Genomic DNA, 19,527 nt, shown 5'->3' with positions numbered 1-19,527 from the left:
CTTCAAATTCTAACTTCAATTTCGATAGATGACATTTTCCTAACTCATATTTTAGTTAAGTCAGTGCTCAGACTAAAAGTTTTTGATATCATATGTGTACTAATGAATTGAACTAATGTAGAATTTTTATTCAAGTTAAGACGTTAGTGGCAGAACAAATTAGCGCTGAATCATTAAGACGGCATCATGTTTCAGGACTCAATTCACTCACTGAACTCAAGATTCATTCACTGAAATGGGTTGACTCAGCACTGAAATGCTCTGAGACAAATGTCCAGAATATAGTATAAATTATTTTAACTTTGAGCTATCTTAATCCAATTTTAGTATTTTTAGTTTTTGATATAAAAACTTTGAGAGTAAATTTGGAATTTTGAATCAAGGAGAGATAACAGCGAAAAGCTAACGTGGAATGATGGTACTGTCAGTCAATGTAAAATTTATGGTCGAGAAGGCAAAACAATTAGTCAAAATCCACCAATGCGTTTATCAATCTATCACAAAGACATCAATTAAGTTTTCCTTATAATTGCAATATTTGATCAATTTCTTGAGATCAAAAAATTATCAAATATTGTCAATTGCTTGAAATCACCACCGAAACCTATAATCACTTTGAGGCTCAAAAAATATGATTGAATAGATTTAACATTTTAAAAGTAAGTTTATTAACAATGGTTAGATTTTTTGATCATTTTTTGAGTTTAGTCAGCTTTTTAATAATTTCATTAGAAATGATTTGCAGTAAATTAAATTAGCAACAAGAGATGAAATAATTATAAGCTGAGCAAAGCAACTGTTTAATCTTTTTTAATTGCCCAAAATCTATTTGAAGTACATTTAGCCTGTTTTTGTCCTAAATACATGATTGACTGAACATGAACGAAAAAAAATTATTCTTCGATTGAAACCATTTGTCAAGTTTGATCAAAGTGTGAGGGAATATGAGAAAAAAACTTTGATTAAAAAATAGTTCACACTTTTTCAAAAGACAATTAAAAAACATTATTCTCGCCTCTCACTACTTTGCGTAAATGTAATTCCCAACATTATCAAAAGGAGCCGATAAAGCACCACAAAAAATTAGGTTGAAACAAATATTAATTTAAATTGGTTGAAGCTACAGGGTTAAGAAATTTACAAAAAGTTGAGTATATTTCTCGTTTGCCTTCACCAACCAGTCACCAGTCTAAGGTAACCCTACCCCATCCCCCCACCCTACATCTTCTATTGCATCTTTATATCCTTCATTCGGTGAATGCTTCACTAAGAGGATATTTTAACCTAATTTATTTAATTAATATTTCAAAATCATATCTTTAATTTGTCCTAGCCTAGCTCAAAGACCACTGATAGTACGCACTAGATGGTGGCAAAGGTAATGGACGGTAAAAATGATCAATTTTTAAAGCATTTTTGGCCAAGCTAAGATAACTCTCCATCGAGTTCTTCCTCGTTGAAAATTGACCCTGGACCAAAACTGACAAATGATGGCCGTCGAATTTCATTGGGGTCTATATTTGATCGGCTTCCCTTCTCAGTGTCGCTCAAATCCGAACTCGATTCGTCCGAATTTCTCCGAGATCTCGGAATCCGAGAGAGGTCGGGCATTACAATTCGACTGGGTTCTTTCTTCCTTTGTCTGTTTTGTCCTCTCATGGGTAGTTGAGCAAGACCTTCGAAGTTGATTTTGGTATTTGGTGGGTTCTGAATTGTGCCGGTGGCACCTTGGTAGCTCCCGGTACGACTGGCGACTGTGCTTCGACGTTTGCTCAGGCTAAACAAAAAACAAGCAGTATATAGAAATCTATTCTGCGATTGTTCAAGCTTAGACTGACCAGTCAGAGACAATTCATTATTCTGTAAAAAAAATTATTAGCGGATGCTTTTAAATCAAACTTAAGTCGTACCGCAGCCCTTATACTATGCAGGTGACATACAACTAGGCATATATAATAGTCTGCTAATTGAAAAGAGTGCTAAGAATTTAATGAATTTTCTGCTCGGTAATTGTCTAAACCTATCATATTGTTTTACAAAAATGTTCGCGAAAAATCGACCAATCACCGTCGAAAACAACTGTTTACGCACTCTTATTAACTTAATCGTTTTTGGTCAAAGAAGTTTGTAGCAAAATAAATATCTATAAACAAGGGCTAGATGGTCATGCATCAGTGACTTGTCGGGCTTGAGATGAATCAATTATTCAATGAAAAATTAGTTTTACATTTTGGGCACTATTCAAATCGATTTTTTTATTCGACACTTTTCTTCATCGGGATAGTAACAAGTCGGCTCGGTTCAGCGTAATCTGTGATGCGTATATTGACTCTGGCATATTTAATTTGTTTTTTCAAATTTTTAATTGAAAATGTTTCTGCTCCGTGTATCAGGCTAACGAACAATGTAGTGCACCGCAAATTAGAACAGGAACGTCTACAACCTGCGTTGAAACAGGTAACTCTTTCTTCAACTATTGCAGCAGTAAAATTGACAAGTCTTTGCAGCACTTTAATACAACGAATTATCAAAGAAAAATACAAACAACCTTTTAAGAAAATGTTTTTGTCTCGTCAAAGTTCGATAGAAATTTGTTTTTTTTTATAAACCGACTGTTCTCTCAACCTTATAAATGACGATTTTTTGCCAAATTCCCGTATTTTCTATTTGTTTTTCAATAACCAGATTTTGAGTTTTTCGGTTTTGCGAAAAAAAAGATTGAGTGAAGAAATATCATTTCTTTTCCGCATTGTTAGAATGCAACCATGAAAACTAGTCTTCAAAATACACTGGAAATAAATATTTTTTAAAAAAGAGGCGGTCAATATTTGTGCTTAGAAAATTTCAGCTATCGTTCGTAATTTTGCAGTTTTTTTCACAAAGTTTTTGAGTCCACCTACTAAAGTCTTGAAAGGTTTTGGAACGTCGATAATTTATACCTTGTAATCTAACAGAAATTAATTGTGCTATTATAGGCTGAATCCCAAACAGAACAATACTTGTTAATCATTTCTCGGAAATTGATCTTAAGTCAGAAAATCTTAATAAGCTTCTAAGTTAAAAAATCTAACTCGTTGTTACGTGTCTAATTTGATAAACAGACAAAGATGCCGCAAACAAAACAGCCCTGGTCCCAAATAGCAGAAAAATCCCAAAAATCAGTCCCAGACAATACAGTCCCAAGAAAACAGACAAAACCGTACCAGGCGAAATACTCCCATTCAACTGTAGAGTTAATTATATGCACACCAGTTATCAAAATATAGCATAATTTTTAATACGACTTTAAATCAATGCAAAAGTATTAAGCTGATTCCAAATTAGCTTCTGCCAGCTATTTGCTTTCTAATAAAATGGTATGCCATAATTCTTAGCGTATGCCTTAATTTAAAATTTAATTACCGCATCTCTTATACTATGTAGAAGACATATAATTAAATAACCGATACACAACTGAGCTTATTAAAGGTGTGCTTAAGAATTTTTGATTCTTCTGCTAACTAAAATTTTTAAACTATCATATTCTTTTTTTAAAAATTTGGCAAAAAAAATCGATCAACCACTATCTAAAACCGTTTTTTACGCACTCTTACAAACCTAATCGTGTTTTGCTGAGAGGTGGTTGAAGCAAGGAAAAAATCTGTAAACAGAGGTAACTTGGCGATGCAACAAAAACACGTCCCACTCGAGGATCAAAGATTCAATGACAACTTGTCGTCAACTTGCTTTGACAGCGTTTGAAAGAAACTTTGCAGTTTCTTGCTTTTACAGAAAAATTAATTGCATATTTCGGGCACCATTTAAACCACTTTTTGTTTCGGCTCTTTTCTCTTTGGGATAGTATTAAATTGGGTCAGCAGAACGTAATTTATGATGTGTACATTGACTCTCTCTGGCTCAATAATAATATAGACTTGTTATCAGTTAAAATGTTTTGTGCTCCATTTATCAGACTAATGAGCAGCGTAGAGCATAGCAAACTAAAACGGAAAGGTCTACTACTTATGTTGAAACAGGTAATAAGTCTTTTGTTAACTATTGCAAGAGTGCAATTGACACAAGTTGTGACAGTGTTGGCGCCACTTCAAATGAGCCACAAAGCCATCAGACCGCAAGAAATAATTTTTGAAACTGAAAAACTCAAAAATGGTCAAAACTGAAAAATTGGGACCGAAAATTTGAAAAATTTGTCCACCCCCCCCCCCGATTTTGGGAAGGCAAAACCGGAGAAACCCGAGGTTATGGCAGACGGTTAGGGTTACCTCTAAGCTATTTATGGACCCAATGAACGTTATTGCTTATATGGTGCAAAATTGGCATTTTTAGAAATTTTGTTATTTATTGTTAAATTTCTTAAGTTGTTTATTTTATGATACTTTAGATGATCATTAAAGGTGAAATACCGTATATTCGAGGCATTCACAGCCGCGTAATAACCATCTGTGCTTATGTCAACAAAAGTAAATATTGCAGTAATTTGACATTTACTATGTAAACAATGACCTAAATCATTTTCTTGATTAACCAATCAGAGACAAGTGCCAATGATGTTATAAATGATAAATATTTGATTATTCACTTCAACCCAATTGTTTTGATTAGTCAAACCGTATTGTATTTAGAACCATTAGAAACTGTTACCAAGAGCAGTTGGCTCTCAGATAGACTAAAATTCTATTCTTTAACAACTTTAGTCTTTTTGTTAAGTTTCGCTAGATCTTAAGATCTTGCGAGTTCTAAGTTAGTTGAGCTTACTTGACGAGGAGTCTGCAACAATACTAGCTACTGGCTGAAGCCTTAAAAACTTCAGCACGAGATCGAACATAGATCATCACTAAGGATTTTCTTAACTTCAGTCAACAAAATTAAAGTTACAGTCCTTTAAATACGTCCGAGCGACAAATTATTTCCGCGAGATTGTTAGCCAATCGAACCCAGTGAAGAACCAGGCCGGCGTAAAACTCGAGAACCAGACTGTGATATATCGGTACTGCTGAGATTCTTGAGCAGCCGCAACATTTGGTCCGCCGACCCGGACAAGAACAACAGCAGTTACACGAACAGCAACGAATCTTCTATTCAACCTGGTGGACCAAAACACAATCAGCAACGATGGCCAGCAAAATTCCCAACAGACACTGGAAGACAGCTGGTTGGAAGGCGAGTGGTCAACTCAAGACGTTAGAGAAAGAGCAAGCTGACCTACTCAAGTCCTTCTCCAGACACCTCAACGAGCTAGAAGGCTACCTGACAAAAAACAAAACAATGACGGCCGAAGGTGCTTATCGATGTTTCCTCGAGACGTACCACAACTTGGAAGACAACCGACAACAGCAAAGGTTACTATTAAAACCAAAGTATTTTGAAAGCTTTGACAATGACACCAAGCGTATGTTAGAAGAAAAGAGTAAAGTTTTGCGATGGGTAGTTGACAAAGTACCAGATCTCCGAGACATTGAAGATTGTCGCGCAGTAGTCGTCGACTACCGGAAAGACACATTGCGATGGTACAATTTATTGGAAGATTCTGTTCGAATCGAGAACGAATTGTTAGAGCTAGAAAAGAAATTGAAAACAGAAAATTTAAGCGAATCCGAAAAACAGATAATGTGTGGTCAGGCGGAACGATTATTAGAAAGATTAGATGAAATTTTCCCAGAATGTTTTCGATTATTGAAGACAGAAGCTTGTCACTATGGGTTTACGAATTTCAATAATGCTAGGAGTCACTATCAAGACTTGATCAAACAGTACAGGCTCCGCAAGGATTGTGGAAACCAAACATCGTTAGTGACAACTACATCGACTGGTGTGCCCAAGACCCAAACGATGAAACTGTAATTGATACAGGAAATCGAGCAATAGAAAACGCTGAGGAGAACGCCGAGGTGTCTTCCAAGCATTCTGCTACACATGGAAGCAGAAAACAACCCAGTATCTCCAACTCGCGATCATCGAGAAGGCGACAGATCGAAGAAATGGAGCTCGAAAACCTAAGAGCAAAGAAAGAAACAAAGCAACGACTGCGAGAGCGCCAGTTAGAGTTAGAGCAGGAGCGTGAAGAAATAGAACTTCGTCGCCAGCAAGAAGAGTTACGTTTACAACAGCAACAACAACAACAGCGGCGAGAACAAGAGTTACAACAACAACAACAACAACAAGCACAAGAGTTACGTCTAAAGATGCAACAACAAGAAGATGAACTGCGTCTTCGACAGCATGAGCGAGCACTTGAAAGCGAAAGAGAGAAATCAGAGGAGGAACAAGAAGAAAGACGTATGAAACTTGAGCTGACCAAAAGAAGCTCAAGAGCATCTGGATCAGTGGCAGATGAGATAGAAAGTGTTGGATCAGAACGAAATTACAAAAGAACAGCCGGGTGGGTAGAATCAGTGGCTCAACAGTCTGTCCCTCAACAGCCACTATCTCCAAATTTTGTTATCGACCCTCCAACGAATGTCACCAAGGACAGAGCTGACAAACGTTTCAGCACTTACCCGAAAACTACCCCGCTGTTCCAACCAGGCGAACGACTTTTCTCAACGCAACTGGCTGAACCCAGCATTCTCAAGAAACCAGAAATCCGTAAACCAATCAGAGTAACGGACCCACCAGCACCGCCGTTGACAAGGACGACGTTTCAGCAGCAGGGAACGTCAGCAATTCAAAATAGAAACAGGAGTCAGAGTCCCATTAACAACTTCGAAACCGGTCTGCCGAGAGCAGAAACAGGAGCACAATGAATCACACCACTCCTCAAGTCATCTACCAACCAAAACCAAGCAGTGGTGCCAGTGGCTAGCCAAAACTAAAACTGACTGAGTTTTCAGGAGATCCTATGGAGTGGCCAGAGTGGTCAGGTCTCCTTGATGTTGTTGTTCATCAAAAGCCAATCAGCGATACAGAAAACATGCAATACCTCAAGACCAGTCTCACGGGTCAAGCAAAAGCAGCAATATCGGGAATGGGATTCAGCTCGCAATCATACTATCATGCTTGGGACATACTCTGTGAGAAGTATGGCAGATCAGATGTCATACTCAACGCTCAATTCAAGAAAATACATACTCATCCTCCAATTCGGCACGACAATTCTACGAGCATCGTCAGATTTGCAAAAGTGGTTACAAATGTAGTGAACACCTTGACTCAACTGGGATACACATCAGATATAGAAGCAGAAGCAGGGCTAAGTTCAACAACGAGAAAACTTTCTCCGCAACTGAGAGAACAGTGGTTGCAGTATATGCAAGATCGTCGACTACTGAGAGGCAACCTGATTATTTTTAAAGAGTGGCTTGCCTCCACAGCTGTAATTCATTGGAACTTGTTAGCACAGTCGAACTCGTCGTTTGACAGAAACAAATTTCAAAGCCGTGATAAACCGAAGACGAGTACCATTGCTTCAAACGCTGAAGGATCAAGCAAACCCAAGAATTTCGAATGTCCCTTCAAAGACGGGCAACATCCTATTTGGACGTGTGAAAAGTTTAAATCACTGAAAGTAAATGAACGACGAGAGCATGCCCAGAAGTTTCGACTGTGTTTCAATTGTTTGAAACCAGGTCACATGTCGAAGGACTGCAGAAGGACTGCCTTCACCCAGCTGTGTAAGGCGGCACAACAGGTTTTTGCACAGCGAACTACCGAAGAAGGAAACTACAAAGAATGTCTCAGATGCTACAACTGCAGTAGCAACTAACATCACCCAAGGAGGACTCCCAGTGGTACGAATCAAGCTGACAAACAGAGACTTAAGCCTAAATGTACTAGCAATGTGTGATTCCAGATCCTCAATCTCATTTGTGGACAAATCAACGGTGTCAAAACTCCAACTCCAAGGCCGAAAAGCATCTCTATCAGTAGCAGGGATCCATGGCTCACAAGATTTCAAGACGGAAATAGTGCCGATAGCTGTTTCAGCGCATGAGAAGTCTCGACCATTGACAACAATGCAATTCTACGTTCACGAAAAACTGAAATTAGGTGACCAGATTGTAGAGCTGCAAGAGTTGAAAGACCGCTACCCACATCTGAGGAACTTGCTAAGTCAGAGCTACAACCTAAACGATGTTCAAGTGATTCTTGAACAAGATTGTTACGATATTCATCACCTTTTTGAATTCAAGAAGTCAGAAGACAAAGCTGCACCATGGGCAGTGAAATCAGAAATTGTACCAGCGAAGCAGGCAGCAACTCTTGCCACAACAACAACATCAATTGCAGATGACAAACTAGCAAACCAGTTGAGTAAGTGGTGGGATATCGAGTCTTACGCTTCAAACTGTGATGTCACCGGGCATTCAAAGGAAGAGCAACGAGCAATCAAGATGTTGGAGCAAACAACGCGATTCAACGATGAAAGATATGAAGTAGGACTTCTCTGGCGAGAGGACGAAGTGAAGTTACCGAACAACTTCTACTCTGCAATGGGGCAACTCAAGTCCCTAGAGCGACGCCAACAGAAAGACGAGACGCGACAAAACTGCTATCAGGAAACCATTGACACGGATGTCAACGCTGGATACGTTCGAAAAGTAGATCAAGCTGAATTGAATGAAACCAGAGACAAACTGCAATAGTATTTACCACATGATCCCGTCATAAACCCGCACAAACCCAAAAAATCAGAAGAGGTTGTAACGCAGCAGCAAAGTATCAAGCTGTAGCCCTGAACGACAAACTTCTATCTGGACCAGACCTGCTGCAGAGTTTGATCGGAATCATATTTTGCTTCCGAGAACACCAAATAGCTTTATCAGCCGACATAGAAGCAATCTTTCTTCAAGTTGCTGTCCCAAACGATGACAGCCGATGTTTACGATTTCATTGGCGAGAAGATCCAGAGCAGAAAATAGAAGTCTATGAGTACACAAGACACGTTTTTGGGGCGAAGAGCTTGCCGACTTGTGCAAATTACGCTTTGCACCAAGTGGCGAAAGTTAACGCGAAAGAAGACGAAAATCTTGTCAAAGCGGTTCAGCAATACTTCTACATGGACGACTTCCTCAAGTCAGTCAGAACCCCTCAAGAAGCGATGGAAATCTACCAGAAAGTCAGAGAGATCCTTAACAAAGGTGGATTCAAATTGACGAAATGGATAACAAGTGACGACAACAAGTCACAGATCCCAGAGACAGACAGATCAACGAAAGTTGTGAAAACTTTCGAAGCAGAATCACAATCATCTTCAATCCTAGGACTCAACTGGAATGTGGCCACAGACAGTCTTATAGTCTGTCGTGGAACTGAGCAAGAACTTCCAGCAAAAATAACTCAGAGCATTGTCCTATCCTTTGTCTCAGCAGTGTTCGACCCACTTGGGATTCGTTCACCCTTCACGATAAAAATGCGGTTCCTACTCAAAAGCATTTGGGCAGCAATGGGACAAACGTGGGACAAAGAGTTGTCAGCAGAACACTCAAAACTGTTCAGTGATTGGTGCTTTGAGTTGAGAGAAATAAGGACGATGTCAGTAAATTGACTTTATTTTCAAAACGGTTGCACAAACCTGAGACTTCACATCTTTAAAGATGCATCAGAGGAATCAATGTGCATTGTGCATATCTGCAAGATGAAGCAACGCTAAAACTGACATATGTAATAGGGAAATGCCGTGTGGCACCCATCAGACATATGACAATACCGAAGTTAGAACTTCAAGCCGCAGTCTATGGAGTTCGGCTCAGAAAGCAGATACTCAATGAACATGACGTCAAAATTGACAAAATCTTTCATTGGACCAACTCATCAACAGTGCTACAGTGGCTACAGGCAGCGCACAAGAAACAACAAGTATTCGTTGCGAATAGAGCAGCGGAAATGCTGGAAAACTCATCGATGGATCAATGGAGACAAGTCAAAGGTGTCGAAAACCCTGCCGACATCGGAAGCCGAGGAATTTCCATGGAAGGTCTCAGGGAGTCCGTAAATCTAAACGGGCCGGCATGGCTCCAGGCAGATGAAGAAAAGTGGCCAAAGCCGTGGTGCCAAGAGAACGAACTCGAACCCGAGCAAGTTACGAGTACTGTAGCAACAGAAACTATACTAGAACAAATATTTGACTGGAGACGATACAGTTCCTTCAACCGAATTAAAAACTTCATTACCTGCTGCATGAGGCTCAGGACAAGGACAAAGCAGAAGGGTACCCTCAAAGCAGAAGAATTTCATCAAGCAGAGCAAATAATGTTTCGATTTGTTCAAAACGAAAGCTTGCCGAATGTTTCGAAGTCTATAGCAAACAGCAAAGAAATCTCCAAAACTTTAAACATTGCCAAATTGTCACCCTTCATAGACGAAAATGGAACAATTAGAGTGAAAGGCCGACTGAAGCAATCAAACCCCTACAAAGCAAAATGTCCAATATTGTTATAAGCAAAACATCCAGTTGTACAACTTCTGTTGGAAAGAGCGCATCGAGACAACCTACATGAGGGCACAGAATACTTAAGAAACATGCTTCAACAAGAATACTGGATCATCGGGCTGAGAAATTCTCTAAGAAAAACCAAGTCAAGGTGTATCAAATGCAGACACAGGAACGCCAATCCAATTCACCCACCGATGGCAGATCTACCCCGAGAACGACTTGATGAACATGTGTTCCCATTCACTCATACCGGAGTCGACTACTTCGGAACCTTGGAAGTCAAGTTCCTACGATGTACCCTGAAGAGATGGTGCTGCCTCTTCACTTGCCTGACAACAAGAGCAGTACACATCGAAGTCGCACAGTCATTGGACACCGAGTCATGTCTAGCTGCAGTGACAAGATTCATTGCAAGACGTGGCTACCCAAGTACCATCATCGGTGACAACGGAACAAATTTTGTTGGAGCATCCAATGAGCTGAAATTATTCATGAACGAGTGGGACAAAGCAAAGATTGAGAGTGACTTAGCACAGAAAAAGATTGTTTGGAAATTTAATCCTCCCGGAGCTCCTCACATTGGTGGAATCTGAGAAAGACTGGTTCAAAGTTGCAAGAAGGTCATGATTGCAATCTTGGACAACAGAAGCCTCACCGACGAGGTGTTCAGCACAACAATGTGTCTTGTAGAGCAGACACTCAGCGCAAGACCCCTGGCAGCAGTAAGCGACGACCCTGAAGATTTGACAGCGCTCACACCAAATCATTTCTTGCTAGGACGAGAGAACGCGAGTGCACCATTCATGCCATCCAGTGAACGCTACCACGACCTGAGAAAATCATTCAAAACGGCTCAAGCATATGCCGACATGATCTCGAAAAGATGAACTCGTGAATATCTTCCACAATGGAACCAGAGATCGAAGTGGTCAAAAGAACATGTGCGAAACCTGAAAGAAGGAGAGTTAGTTTGGCTAGTAGATGACTCTGTGAAACGCTCTGAATACAAATTGGGACGAATCATTGAGATCTTCACTGGCAACGATGGAGTTGTGAGATCAGCGAGAGTCAAAATGGCACGTGTAGAGCTAAACCGGCCAGTCGTGAAGTTATCGCCAGTATTCTACGATGGTGTTTCCGAGATCGAAAACAGGGCCAGCGATGTTGGCGCCACTTCAAATGAGCCCCAAATGCCATCAGACCGCAAGAAATAACTTTTGAAATTGAAAAAACTTGAAATTTTTCAAAACTCAAAAATGGTCAAAACTGAAAAATTTTACAAGTTGGGAGCGAAAATTTGTCCACCCCCAGATATTGGGAAGGCAAAACCCGAGCAACCCGAGGTTATGGCAGACGGTTAGGGTTACCTCTAAGCTATCCATGGACCCAACGAACGTTATTGCATCAGACCCACAAGTGTGGCCATTAGCACTTACATGGTGCAAAATTGGCATTTTTAGAAATTTTGTTATTTATTGTTAAATTTCTTAAGTTGTTTATTTTATGATACTTTAGATGATCATTAAAGGTGAAATACCGTATATTCGAGGCATTCACAGCCGCGTAATAACCATCTGTGCTTATGTCAACAAAAGTAAATATTGCAGTAATTTGACATTTACTATGTAAACAATGACCTAAATCATTTTCTTGATTAACCAATCAGAGACAAGTGCCAATGATGTTATAAATGATAAATATTTGATTATTCACTTCAACCCAATTGTTTTGATTAGTCAAACCGTATTGTATTTAGAACCATTAGAAACTGTTACCAAGAGCAGTTGGCTCTCAGATAGACTAAAATTTTTCTTTAACAACTTCACTCTTTTTGTTAAGTTTTGCTCGATCTTAGGATCTTGCGAGTTCTAAGTTAGTTGAGCTTACTTGACGAGGAGTCTGCAACAATACTAGCTACTTGCTGAAGCCTTACAAACTTCAGCACGAGATTGAACATAGATTATCACTAAGGATTTTCTTAACTTCAATCAACAAAATTAAAGTTACAGTCCTTTAAATACGTCCGAGCGGCTAATTATTTCCGCGAGATTGTTAGTCAATCGAACCCAGTGGAAAACCAGGCCGGCGTAAAACTCGAAAACCAGGCTGTGATATATCGGTTCCGCTGAGATTCTTGAGCAGCCGCAACAGACAGCATTTTAGGAAAACGATTTATCATCAAAAAATACGAACAGCAAAGTTCACCAGTACGCCATATTTGCTGTTTATTCTTCCTTGATCAGATTTTTGATTTTTCTGATTTTGCTTTAAGAAAATTGAGTGAAGAAAATGTATCAGTTTTTTTCCCATCAAGTGTCAGATTAAAACCATGAAACCTAGTCTTACAAATACAATGGAAGTGAACCCTTTCAAAAAAATTGGTTAATCTTTCTGCGTCTGAAGTCTTCAGTCATATCTCCCAATTTTGCAGCTTTTTCGCAAAATTTTTTAGTCTGCATTCAAATGTTCTGGAAAAGTTTTGAAACGCAGATAATTTTGCGCCTAATGATCTCATAGTGATTGGTCACGCTATAACTGGTCATGCGGTAAATGGTCTCAAGTCAGGTTAAATCCTAATTAACTTCCAATTTCAAAAACAGTTATACTAAATTGGTAAACTTCTAGTATGATTTATTGCAAAAAATTAAAATTTTTCAATTAAAAAATTGAAAATTATTAAGACGATTACGATTTAGTTAAGATTTGTTTGTAGATTATATTTACAGTTGTTTCGAGAGTGATTCGGAAAAATCTTGTCTGGGACTGTTGTGTCTGCTTTAATTGGACTAATCGTCTGGGACTCTTTTGACTAGGAAAATTTTGCAATTGGAGATTGTTTTGTCTGGGACCGTTTTGTGCGGCCACGGTTTAATTTTTAAGGGTTACAGGAAAAATACCAAATGTCGTTATACTCAGTTTGACAAAAAACACAAAATGGTTTTTCCTTATGTTGATAATACCAGGCCGATTATATAGCATAATATTCTCGTTATGCATTTGGCCATGCCTCGTGAGACATGGCCATGCCACAGCGGCCCATGGGACATGAAAGTATCACAACTGAAATTTTCAGCTTAATTTTGAGAAAACGTGCTTTTAATACCAAGTGATAATTTGTAGTCGGATTATTGAAGGAAACAATCAACGCGAGTTGGGTGTAACGACATTGTGCATATTGGTACATTGGGTATTTATGCTTTGAGTTTATTGTCTTGCAACTGTTGTATGCAATTAGTGGCATTGTGTTTTTTTTGGATTTATATTATGATTGCATGAGAAACATGACGCATTTTGACGTATTTCTTAGTTATATTTAGCTAACGCTAACATATGTTTCCAATCTTTTATGGGGTAAGTACCTGACGGAGGCTCTTTTGATCATTTCCTGGTCGATTTCTTCAATCTCAGTCAGCTTCTGACTCTCTCGTCGTCTGTACCACTCTCTGATTGAGGCCCTAGCTGTGTAGTACAATACGTTCAACCCAAACACCTGCAGTAAAAATGAGCGTACGAGAAGCTTGGCCAATAAAAGTGACAATCGGATTTTGTTTCCTTAACGGCTGTATTTTAACAGGGAGTGCGAATTGGCTAGTGGGTGCATATTATTTGCACCCCAGACGCACGTGTCATATTTCTACATCGTGAGTTACTATACAAAGACACGTGCTCTGTCTCTGGGGGGTGCATAACGTATTGAGGGGGGGGGGGGAGGGGGGCACAAACGGAGAAGATCCATAGAATCTAATGGGGCAGATTTGACCAGGCATTTAAAAGCTTGCACGTGCGTGCTTCATATGCCACCTATATAAATAATTCTGCCATGCCTGAACATAACTGTAGAATTGTTTTTAATTTTTTTTATTAATTACGTACTATACTTTGAGTGGCGTGTTTCCAACGAATTCCCGACAGATTGTGCGAATCATGCAAAAAAACATTGTCTAAATCGATTCACACTCTAAAAAATGTCTAAGTAATTTTACCTGCAACGTTTGCAGGTAAGCAAAATTGCAGGTAACATTACCCGCAAAATTACCTGCAAAAAATTGATGCGTGCAATTTACCTAGAATACGTTACCTAGAATTTACCTGCAAACTCAAACAACAAAATTATATTAAGTATGTTGCTATAAGTGAAAAAAACATCTTAAAAAATTTTATTGAAGTTAAGATAATATTCCTCAATGGAAGATTAGAAGGAAACAAAGTCAGTCCGAGCAGAAAACTAGAAAAATTCAGCAAAAACTAAAATGCCCTATATCATCAATAATCCTTGCTGTCGGTAACTAGTTTTTGGCGTGCTCCTCTTGAATTTTCATTTTGTGTTTACATGGCTAAAACTGACTGTTCAGATAATAAGGGGTGGAAAAGTATTGTATGAAATTGTGACCACATATCCATTATTTTCCTCTGTATTTTCTCTTGCGGTTTTAAAAAAGACCATTTTGCGATCTTCGAAAAGCTATCCATCGACCCAAAAACGTCTCTGTCATAATTGACAACAATGTTAGTAGCTATCGGTAACCAATCAGACTAAGTGAAGGACCATCAGATTTTGTCCAACGACTCCACAACCAAACTTTATATGTTCAATGTCGAGAATCGTTATTCAAAGCAATCTGATTCGCAAAGCGCAAAAAAAATGTTTATAAGCACAAAATCAAACAGCAAAACCTTCAAATGAGAAACAAGAGACAGTTTTCGGCCATGAAACCAGTTTTGAGATGAATAGAATGTATTCGCTTAGCAAAACTTTTTCGAAGCAGAAAATTGGTTTTTGGGGTAATTTGGATCATTTAGGTAAAAGTCTACTCTCTAATGCGTTAAATAGGGATAACTTGCCACGTAAACAAAACTAATAATGTGTTTATGTCTCTCGTTGTTCGATATTGAGGTTTGAAAAGGTGTCAAACCACAAAGAAACGTTGAAAAACAAAGTTAGTCTGATTGAAATCTACGAACAGTTTCCATTATATTCTATAAAGAGAAGTGCGCATGGTTGCCAGTGGAAGTTGAATTTGGTGATCATCTCATAAACTTGACACTGTACTTGTTCAACAAAGAAATTATTATAGCCAAAAAAGTGGAAGGAAAATGATGTAGAAAGTTGTGACCACAGATCCATTATTTTTCTCTGTAATTTCTCTTGCGGTTTCAAAAAAGACCATTTTGCGATCTTCAAAACGCTATTCGTCGACCCAAAAACATCTCTCTCATAATTTACAACAATGTTAGTAGCTATCGGTAATCTATCAGACTAAGTGAAGGACCATCAGATATTGTCCAATGACTCCACAACCAAACTTTATATGTTCAAGGTCGAGAATCGTTATTCAAAGCAATCTGATTAGCAAAACGCAAAAATAAATGTTTATAAGCACAAAATCAAACAACAAAACGTTCAAATGAAAAACAAGAGACAGATTTCGGCCATGGAACCAGTTTTGAGATGAATAGAATGTATTCGCTTAGCAAAACTTTTTCGAAGCAGAAAATTGGTTTTCGGGGTAATTTGGATTATTTAGGTAAAAGTCTACTCTCTAATGCGTTAAATAGGGATAACTTGCCACGTAAACAAAACTAATAATGTGGGTATGACCCTCGTTGTTTGAACTTGAGGTTTGAAAAGGTGTTAAACCACAAGAAACGTTGAAAAATAAAGTCAGTCTGATTGAAATCTACGAACACTTTCTATTATATTCTATAAAGAGAAGTGCGCATGGTTGCCAGTGGAAGTTGAATTTGGTGATCATCTCATAAACTTGACACTGTACTTGTTCAACAAAGAAATTATTATAGCCAAAAAAGTGGAAGGAAAATGATGTAGAAAGTTGTGACCACAGATCCATTATTTTCCTCTGTATTTTCTCTTGCGGTTTTAAAAAAGACCATTTTGCGATCTTCAAAAAGCTATCCATCGACCCAAAAACATCTCTGTCATAATTGACAACAATGTTAGTAGCTATCGGTAACCCATCAGACTAAGTGAAGGACCATCAGATAGTGTCCAATGACTCCACAACCAAACCTTATATGTTCAATGTCGAGAATCGTTATTCAAAGGAATCTGATTTGCAAAATGCAAAAATAAATGTTTATAAGCACAAAATCAAACAGCAAAACGTTCAAATGAGAAACAAGAGACAGATTTCGGCCATGGAACCAGTTTTGAGATGAATAGAATGTATTCGCTTAGCAAAATTTTTCGAAGCAGAAAAATGGTTTTTGGGGTAATTTGGATCATTTAGGTAAAAGTCTACTCTCTAATGCGTTAAATCGGGATAACTTGCCACGTAAACAAAACTAATATTGTGTTTATGACTCTCGTTGTTTGAATTTGAGGTTTGAAAAGGTGTCAAACCACAAAAAACGTTGAAAAGTAAAGTCAGTCTGATTGAAATCTACGAACAGTTTCCATTATATTCTATAAAGTGAAGTGCGCATGGTTGCCAGTGGAAGTTGAATTTGGTGATCATCTCATAAACTTGACACTGTACTTGTTCAACAAAGAAATTATTATAGCTAAAAAAGTGGAAGGAAAAGGATGTAGAAGGTTGTGACCGCAGATCCATTATTTTTCTCTGTAATTTCTCTTGCGGTTTTAAAAAAGACCATTTTGCGATCTTCAAAACGCTATCCGTCGACCCAAAAACATCTCTCTCATAATTTACAACAATGTTAGTAGCTATCGGTAATCTATCAGACTAAGTGAAGGACCATCAGATATTGTCCAACGACTCCACAACCAAACTTTATATGTTCAATGTCGAGAATCGTTATTCAAAGCAATCTGATTAGCAAAACGCAAAAATAAATGTTTATAAGCACAAAATCAAACAACAAAACGTTCAAATGAAAAACAAGAGACAGATTTCGGCCATGGAACCAGTTTTGAGATGAATAGAATGTATTCGCTTAGCAAAACTTTTTCGAAGCAGAAAATTGGTTTTTGGGGTAATTTGGATCATTTAGGTAAAAGTCTACTCTCTAATGCGTTAAATCGGGATAACTTGCCACGTAAACAAAACTAATATTGTGTTTATGACTCTCGTTGTTTGAATTTGAGGTTTGAAAAGGTGTCAAACCACAAAAAACGTTGAAATGTAAAGTCAGTCTGATTGAAATCTACGAACAGTTTCCATTATATTCTATAAAGAGAAGTGCGCATGGTTGCCAGTGGAAGTTGAATTTGGTGATCATCTCATAAACTTGACACTGTACTTGTTCAACAGAGAAATTATTATAGCCAAAAAAGTGGAAGGAAAATGATGTAGAAAGTTGTGACCGCAGATCCATTATTTTTCTCTGTAATTTCTCTTGCGGTTTTAAAAAAGACCATTTTGCGATCTTCAAAACGCTATTCGTCGACCCAAAAACATCTCTCTCATTATTTACAACAATGTTAGTAGCTATCGGTAATCTATCAGACTAAGTGAGGGACCATCAGATATTGTCCAACGACTCCACAACCAAACTTTATATGTTCAATGTCGAGAATCGTTATTCAAAGCAATCGGATTAGCAAAACGCAAAAATAAATGTTTATAAGCACAAAATCAAACAACAAAACGTTCAAATGAGAAACAAAACACAGATTTCGGCCATGGAACCAGTTTTGAGATGAATAGAATTTATTCGCTTAGCAAAACTTTTTTCGAAGCAGAGAATTGGTTTTTGGGGTAATTTGGTTCATTTAGGTAAAAGTCTACTCTCTAATGCGTTAAATCGGGATAACTTGCCACGTAAACAAAACTAATAATGTGGGTATGACTCTCGTTGTTTGAACTTGAGGTTTGAAAAGGTGTCAAACCACAATAAAGGTAGAAAAATATAGTCAATCTGATTGAAATCTACGGACAGTTTCCATTATATTCTATAAAGAGAAGTGCGCATGGTTGCCAGTGGAAGTTGAATTTGGTGATCATCTCATAAACTTGACATTGTACTTGCTCAACAAATAAAATATTATAGCCATAAAAGTGGAAGGAAAATGATGTAGAAAGTTGTGACCACAGATCCATTATTTTCCTCTGTATTTTCTCTTGCGGTTTTAAAAAAGACCATTTTGCGATCTTCAAAAAGCTATCCATCGACCCAAAAACATCTCTGTCATAATTGACAACAATGTTAGTAGCTATCGGTAACCCATCAGACTAAGTGAAGGACCATCAAATAGTGTCCAACGACTCCACAACCAAACCTTATATGTTCAATGTCGAGAATCGTTATTCAAAGGACTCTGATTTGCAAAATGCAAAAATAAATGTCTATAAGCACAAAATTAAACAGCAAAACGTTCAAATGAGAAACAGGAGACAGTTTTAGGCCATGAAACCAGTTTTGAGATGAATAGAATGTATTCGCTTAGCAAAAGTTTTTCGAAGCAGAAAATTGGTTTTTGGGGTAATTTGGATCATTTAGATAAAAGTCTACTCTCTAATGCGTTAAATAGGGATAACTTGCCACGTAAACAAAACTAATATTGTGTTTATGACTCTCGTTGTTTGAATTTGAGGATTGAAAAGGTGTTAAACCACAAAAAACGTTGAAAAGTAAAGTCAGTCTGATTGAAATCTACGAACAGTTTCCATTATATTCTATAAAGAGAAGTGCGCATGGTTGCCAGTGGAAGTTGAATTTGGTGATCATCTCATAAACTTGACATTGTACTTGTTCAACAAAGAAATTATTATAGCCAAAAAAGTGGAAGGAAAATGATGTAGAAAGTTGTGACCACAGATCCATTATTTTCCTCTGTATTTTCTCTTGCGGTTTTTAAAAAGACCATTTTGCGATCTTCAAAAAGCTATCCATCGACCCAAAAACATCTCTGTCATAATTGACAACAATGTTAGTAGCTATCGGTAACCCATCAGACTAAGTGAAGGACCATCAAATAGTGTCCAACGACTCCACAACCAAACCTTATATGTTCAATGTCGAGAATCGTTATTCATAGGAATCTGATTTGCAAAATGCAAAAATAAATGTTTATAAGCACAAAATCAAACAGCAAAACGTTCAAATGAGAAACAAGAGACAGATTTCGGCCATGGAACCAGTTTTGAGATGAATAGAATGTATTCGCTTAGCAAAACTTTTTCGAAGCAGAAAATTGGTTTTTGGGGTAATTTGGATCATTTAGGTAAAAGTCT

General features: G+C 38.0%; 1 protein-coding gene across 1 annotated transcript in view; it reads right to left on the bottom strand.

Annotated features, from left to right (window-relative positions):
- Nucleotides 1-1,355: 1,355 nt before the first annotated feature.
- LOC142337158 (uncharacterized) overlaps nucleotides 1,356-19,527 on the bottom strand; it is an 85,623-nt gene continuing 67,451 nt past the window's right edge. The window contains exons 8-9 of the mRNA XM_075386265.1: nucleotides 13,732-13,862; nucleotides 1,356-1,777 (exon numbers count right to left, since the gene is read on the bottom strand). Of these exons, the coding sequence (XP_075242380.1) occupies nucleotides 1,426-1,777; nucleotides 13,732-13,862 (483 nt within the window). The 3' untranslated portion in view covers nucleotides 1,356-1,425. The remainder of the gene's footprint in view (nucleotides 1,778-13,731; nucleotides 13,863-19,527) is intronic.

This window comes from Convolutriloba macropyga, chromosome 3 (assembly GCF_964194025.1).
Source record: "Convolutriloba macropyga chromosome 3, txConMacr16.3, whole genome shotgun sequence".
Classification (NCBI taxonomy): domain Eukaryota; kingdom Metazoa; phylum Xenacoelomorpha; order Acoela; family Convolutidae; genus Convolutriloba; species Convolutriloba macropyga.
Note: the sequence above shows the minus strand (reverse complement) of the source record. Positions and strands in the feature narration are given on the sequence as shown.